The 6,839-nt window shown below is 46.7% G+C and overlaps 1 protein-coding gene across 1 annotated transcript; it reads left to right on the top strand.

Annotated features, from left to right (window-relative positions):
* Positions 1–640: 640 nt before the first annotated feature.
* On the top strand, positions 641–5,302 carry JKAMP (JNK1/MAPK8 associated membrane protein). The gene is made up of 5 exons (XM_010172454.2): positions 641–790; positions 2,674–2,880; positions 3,538–3,719; positions 4,375–4,451; positions 4,760–5,302. Exons 1-5 carry the CDS (start codon positions 729–731, stop codon positions 4,976–4,978), a joined length of 747 nt encoding a protein of 248 aa, XP_010170756.1. The 5' UTR covers positions 641–728; the 3' UTR covers positions 4,979–5,302.
* The last annotated feature ends 1,537 nt before the right edge of the window (positions 5,303–6,839 follow it).

Here is a 6,839-nt window from a genome sequence, read left to right on the forward strand (position 1 = left end):
GGGGTAAGGGCGGCGCGGGAGGGGCTCTCGGCCTGGGGAGCGGGGAGCGGGTTGGCCCCGCGTCCTCTCGGCCGGAGCGCCCCGGGGGCTGATGCAGCCCAACCCCGCGGTGCCTCGGGGAGCGGGAGCCGCTCCGTGAAGCGTTCCCCGAAGGCGGTGCTGAAGGCTCGGTGCTGAACCAGAGGCGATCGGAGGGGCCGCAAAAGCGGGAACAGGACAGGCTGGTGGGGAAAGCTGCGTGGAAATCGCTCTGCTGAAATCTCACCGGTTTTATTGGAGTCCTAAGGGAGAGCAAGACCCAGGGAGGGCGGGATGAGGGGAGAGCAAGGTTGTGGGTGTCCTGATGAGTGAGCTCAGTGATGAGAGGAAGGTGATGTGACAGCAGGAGAGGAAAAGGGACTCTGGGATGAAGCCTTTTAAACATGCTTCACCTGGGTTCATGTTCAGAAACAAGGGCCAGAGAGAGCCAGGCCAGTGTAAGCTGAGAAATCGCTGGGTTAATGTTTCATCTCTTTAAAAATCTGATCTGTTTCTTGCCCTGCTACTGCTTCAAGCTGTTTTTCCAGAAACTGCAGTGGTTCAGGTTCATTATTATGCTCAGAAGCTGTGTAAATACAGTCTCTGTTTTTTTGTAGGTTTGCCCCAGAGGTCAAAGAACCGATGACAACAAAATCTGCCGGGAATGTCTGGGATCTCCAGACCGCTACGACTGGCTCTACCTTGGCTTCATGGCCATGCTGCCCCTGGTTTTACACTGGTTCTTTATTGAGTGGTATTCAGGAAAAAAGAGGTTCGTGTACCCCTCCTTTTAAAAAGTTATTTTAAAATGGAACTCTCATTTCCACGTGTGATCAATCTGAGATGCTGAACTGAACTGTCCAGCAGCTCATGCTGTTGATTGAGCTGATACGGTGGCACATAAGCTTAGGGCAGCTGGAGGGGGAGTTTATTTACAGATATGAGAGTCCTGCAGGTCCTTCTTGCCAGTCACTGCCCTCAGGATGTGGTCTGGATCTCTTTAACGTGGTGGTGCCCAGGCCATTTGGCAATTTATGCTGGGTTGGGTTTCCCAGTAGCGAGCAGGAGCAGTGTGTTGTGTTGTCTCCTCTCTCCTGGGCCAGACCTACCTCCTGCAGAGGCCCTGCTGAAAGGTGCTGTGCACGTGCAGTGAGAGAATGGGTTTGAGGTTTCTCTTTAGGAGTATGCACACTGGGTATACATCAGCTATGCTGGTGTAAGCTTTACATCAGCATGGTGCATCACAGAATCACAGAATGGTGGGGTTGGAAGGGACCTCAGGAGATCATCCAGTCCAACTCCCCTGCCAAAGCAGGTTACCTACACCAGGTTACACAGGAAAGTGTCCACGTGGGTTTGAACATCTCCAGAGATGGAGACTCCACACCCTCTCTGGGCAGCCTGTCCCAGGGCTCCAACACCCTCGCAGGAAAGAAATTTTTCCGAAGGGTTGTCTGGAACTTTTGGTGTTCCAGTTTGTGCCCATTGCCCCTTGTCCTGTCACTGGGCACCACCAAAAAGAGCCCGGCCCCATCCATTTGGTCCCCACACTTCAGATATTTATAGACATTGATCAGATCCCCTCTCAGTCTTCTCTTCTCCAGGCTGAAGAGTCCCAGCTCTCTCAGCCTCTCCTCGTCAGGCAGATGCTCCAGGCCCCTCATCATCTTTGTGTCCCTTCCCTTCCATCAAGGAAGCTCTGTAAAAAAGAGATTTAAAACCCCAGCTGCATGTGGCCATTAGGTGCTAGACTGGGAACTTTTAAGAAATAATGACTGTGGAGTGAGTGCACTAAACACTGAAAATGGGGGGGGACTGAGAGAGTTTAACACGTGAATGTCAAACATCTGTAACAAGGACCTGCGGCTTTGAGAATTTTGCTGATATCGTGTGTCACATCGTTATCCCTTGTGGGACGTGTGGGGTGTTATCCTCACTGCTGCTTTCTTTGAAACTGCAACAGCCTGAGTGTTGCTGTCCCTCACCTGACAGTTGCTCGTGCTGCAGCCAGCTTTTGTTTAAGAAGCCAGAATGTTGTTCAATCACATCTTACACATTAAATCATCTGAGATTGTGAATGAGTTTTCACATTCAGCTTCACATACTTAACTTTTTATTCAAGCAGCGTTGTCATAGAATCACAGAATGGTTTGGATTGGAAGGGACCTTAAAGCTCATCCAGTTCCAACCCCCCTGCCATCAGCAGGGACACCTTCCACTAGACCAGGTTGCTCAAAGCCTCATCCAGCCTGGCCTTGAACACGTCCAGGGAGGGGGCATCGACAGCTTCTCTGGGCAACCTGTTCCAGTGTCTCACCACCCTCACAGTGAAGAATTTCTTTCTAATATCTAATCTAAACCTCCCCTCTTCCAGTTTAAAGATATTTCCCCTTGTTCTGTCACTCCCTGCCCTTAAAAAAATCCCTCCCCACCCTTCCTGGAGCCCCTTCAGGTACTGGGAGGCCACTATAAGGTCTCCCTGGAGCCTTCTTTTCTCCAGGCTGAACAGCCCCAACTCTTTCAGCCTGTCCTCATATCTGTAGTCATGGTGAATAACTCTGTTCTGCATGGGCCTCCGCTTCTCAGTTGGTGTTTAGATTTCCTTTAGTGTTAGCAAATAGCAGTAAATCTCTCTCTCTCTGTCTCCTTGCGCAGTTTCAGCGCGTTGCTGCAGCACATCACCGCCTTGCTGGAGTGCAGCGTAGCAGCAGTTGTTACGCTGCTGGTCAGCGACCCCGCCGGCTCCCTGCACATCCGCTCCTGCAAGGTGAAGAAGCTTTCGGACTGGTACACGATGCTTTACAACCCAAGCCCCGACTACATCACCACTGTGCACTGCACGCAGGAAGCAGTCTATCCCCTGTGAGTGTGAACGCTCCTGTACTCCTCTCTGTCCCTTCCTTTCAGACACGCGTGTTTCTGTCTGTGCCTGTCCCGGTTTTGCTACAATAGAGTTAATTTTCTTCTCTGTAGTTAGAATAGCTGTGAACCAGCCAAACACGGTGGCCTTGAGCTCCAGCAGCAACTAATAACATCAGCACTTTTATCAATTATGTTCTCATAACAAGTCTGAACTAAAACCAAAACACAGCTATTCTGAGAAGAAACTTAACTCTATCCTAGCAGAACCAGGACAGTGCCTCTTCTCAAAGCTGCACAAAGTGTTCAGTTATAACTTGGACTGATGAGTGTCAGTTCTCTAAAGTCTTGTCCTGCATTGAGTGGTTTTGTGTGTGAAACACTGAGCCACGCCTAACGACTTTGTGAGTCACAAAGAAGGTGGCATAGTCCAGGCTATTTAACTGTCAAACATAAGAAACATAAGACACTTTTTTTTCTCCCCCCTTTGCTGCATCTCGACTGTTTCCCTTAGGAAAAGTGCGCCCATCGTTCTGTGTTTACATCCCTTGATTGTAAATTCTTTAGATTTGACTGACTCTAACCCCAAATTCCCTGCTTCTGAGTTGAGTCTGCAGGGGAAAAGGAGCTGCACATTTTAAAGGCTTTCTCTTTTTCCAGGTACACCATTGTGTTTATATATTACGCCTTTTGCCTTGTGCTCATGATGCTACTTCGGCCTCTTCTGGTTAAGAAAATTGCCTGTGGCTTAGGAAAGTCTGATCGATTTAAAAGCATTTATGCAGCGCTGTACTTCTTCCCTATCCTCACCGTGCTTCAGGCCGTTGGGGGAGGCCTGCTCTGTGAGTTCTCTCCTAGTAACACTCATAAATGTACCTATGAACACACACTTACAAATGATTTATGGGAGGGAAGGAACATGAAACTCAGAATAAGGACATTGTTTAAGGTTACTCTGAGGAGTCTCACCTGAAGCTGCTCATTAGTAGCCCTGTCCTAACCAGGCTCCCGAGCAGCACTGCTCCATCTCTGCCAGTGCTGCTACAGGCTGCTCCCTTCCCAAAAAAAGGAGTAAAGTTGGTATGAGAGGAAACTAATTCAGAGGGAGTTAGTTCCACTTTCTGCTAAGGTGGAGTTTGTCTGAGTTCAGAGATGGGTTACAGTTTGGGGAATGCAGCTATCTTTGGTTTAGCTTCCGGCATACCTGTCGCATGAAGGGGACAGGTGCCACAAATCCCCTCTCAACCTCGTTTTGTCGCTATCTGCCATTCTCAGTCAGTGATTTGAGCGTGCAGTAACTGCACCCAGAAATGCTCCCATCGACTGCATTTGACAGAATTAAATTGGAAAACCCAAGACAGCAGTATCGAGCAGTCGTGCTGGGCTGGCCCTTGCTGCTGTGTGTGTGGTGTGAGGCCAAGAGGTGGGCTGTGTACAGTAGTTATCTCTGCTGAAATGTATACAGTGCATTCTTTTTCCTCCGATGTTTGCCTTTAGATTATGCCTTTCCTTACATCATCCTGGTATTGTCTTTGGTCACGCTGGCTGTGTACATGTCTGCTTCAGAAGTGGAGGTAGGTAAACATGTTTCCTACGTTAAAAGTCATAATATAAAATACTTGAGTGAGCAGAGACCACTTTGTCTCTGGCCTTTTCTCAGGGGTGTACGGTACATTTAAGCCTCTTCCTTTCTGACTTCTCCTCTTAGCTAGAGGAAGCTTCTGCAAGATTTCCCTCTTGTTGTGCTCTGGGAAACTGTGTTATGTGCTGGAAGGGCTCAAATCCAGGAGGCTCCTCCATACAGTCTCTGTGCACATCTCTTAAACATCAGGTACTAGGTACTGGGCTGAAGGCTAACGGGATACTGTGCTTGTTTTTCAAGTCTTTCAAGGATCTTCTTGTCAGGAAGAAAAGGCTTGTTGTCCTCTTCAGCCACTGGTTACTCCATGCCTATGGAATCATCTCCATTTCCAAACTGGATAAGCTTGAGCAGGACCTCCCGTTGCTCGCCTTGGTACCTGCACCTGCCCTCTTCTACATACTGACAGCGAAGTACACCGAGCCCTCGCGCATACTCTCAGAGGGTGGAAATGGACATTGAAAGGAGCCTGTGCCAACAACGCTGTCCTAACGATCTGGATTAAGCTATTTTAGTGCTTGTTATGCTTTTGAAACCTTCTGTTTTGAAATAAGTTATTTATGTACAAAGCCTTCTAGGTGAAACACCTGGGAGTGAGACTGGAGGATATTAAAAAGCTTCCCTTTGTATTCTTTGTAAATATCTGGTATAGGTCACAGGGAATGTCTTTGTGTTGATTTATCACTGTGAATCTACATAAAAAGCTGGTGCCACATTCTAGTACAGCAGTTTGCTGTAGATGTTTATTTCCTAAGACACTATTTTAGGTGTTGTTTGAATAAAACAGTAAGAGCCTGTTTTTCAGGAGACTTTCAATAAGAGCTTGGCAGCTTCTGTCACCCGTCACTGGAACCAGACTTTCGTTTTCCTTCCATCAAAAAATAAAATGTTGAGCCTGGTTCCTCGTGATGCTTCAGTCTGGCTGCTGGGGAGAAGGGAGGAGACGCACTGTAAAGCTCTCTATAAAGTAGAGTTTATTCTCTGTGTATTTCACATATAGACACCTCTTCCTGGAGATGATTAATCAGTGGTATCCTTCTCACTAAATCAATTTGCTTGTACCTTGGCTATGAACTTTCTTCTAAGATCAGATTAAAGGTTTTCTTTTCTTAGTTGCTGCCTTGCTGAAGCCAAATACCCACTGACAGACTCTAGTCTTCTCTCTGTGTTGTACAGGAAGATACCTGTACAAAGTGTATCTCCTGACCAGTCAACCCTCGTTAATATACTGAACATGACATTATATGATATGGAATATCTCATTGGCATATCCAAATGCCAATTCTGGGTTTTGCTAATTACTACACTCCCGCCTCACCCCCGCTTCCCAGTCCTTTGCACTCACAAACTCCCCAAACATGATGTCTTTGGTACGTTATCAACATTCTTCTCATAACAGATCCCACACTGAAACCAAAACACAGTGCTTTCTAGCTACTAAGAAGAAAATTAGCTATCCTAGCAAAACCGGGACAGTCACCAGTCACTTAGTGCTCTAGAGAGTCTGGAAGAAGATGCAGAGCAGTGCTGAAGGTCCAAACACAGAGGGAAGAGTAATAGGGAGAACTTCTCAAACTCTTCCTGCACTATGGATCAGTGGCTGAGCAATGCAAATAATAACAGTGTCTATTTCTGTACTTAAGTGTGACAGTAATGCCTTTTTTATTCTATTGCCTATCAACACTGCTAAGGACAGAGCTTGCCAGCAGCTCAGGGACTTTGAGGGGTGTCATCTTGGCCAGGCTGCCCTGAGACTTTACTCTCCTCTCCCTCCACAGAAGGTTTGATTGCATTACATCTGATACGCCTTTCCGATCCTGATAGCTTTTTTTTCTGTTAAATGCCAATTGACAGGTTCACTGCTTCTAAAAAATGTGTGCAAGCAAACTAGGTCTTGCGTGCAGAAGTGAAGTTTTTATCTAGGGATTAAGGAAGTAATCGATCTCCTTCAGAAAATCAAATAAATTCTGTCTATACAGCTACAAGTAAATTTGCAGACACACAAATTTAAACGACAGTTTTACAAGTATGGTGTTAAAACTCTTGTGTTAAAATACCATTTCCATAGCTGACAGTCATAGGTATATTTATCTTTAAAATGTCCTAAACAGAGTTTTGTGTCTAAATTGTCACAGCTGTCACATCTGCACACGCACAGTAGGTGTGCGAGCAGCCAGTGTCGCACCGGGCAGGAAAAGCCATTTGCAAAGGGGCAGTAGTGAGGTCTGGATGCTTTTATCTTCTTTTCAATGTATGGATATGGATTGGGTTTAAAAGTTGGCTATATATTGTTTTTTAAAAAGAAAAGTAACAGCTCCCAGGT

This window comes from Antrostomus carolinensis, unplaced genomic scaffold, assembly GCF_000700745.2.
Source record: "Antrostomus carolinensis isolate BGI_N321 unplaced genomic scaffold, ASM70074v2 scaffold1217, whole genome shotgun sequence".
NCBI lineage: Eukaryota > Metazoa > Chordata > Aves > Caprimulgiformes > Caprimulgidae > Antrostomus > Antrostomus carolinensis.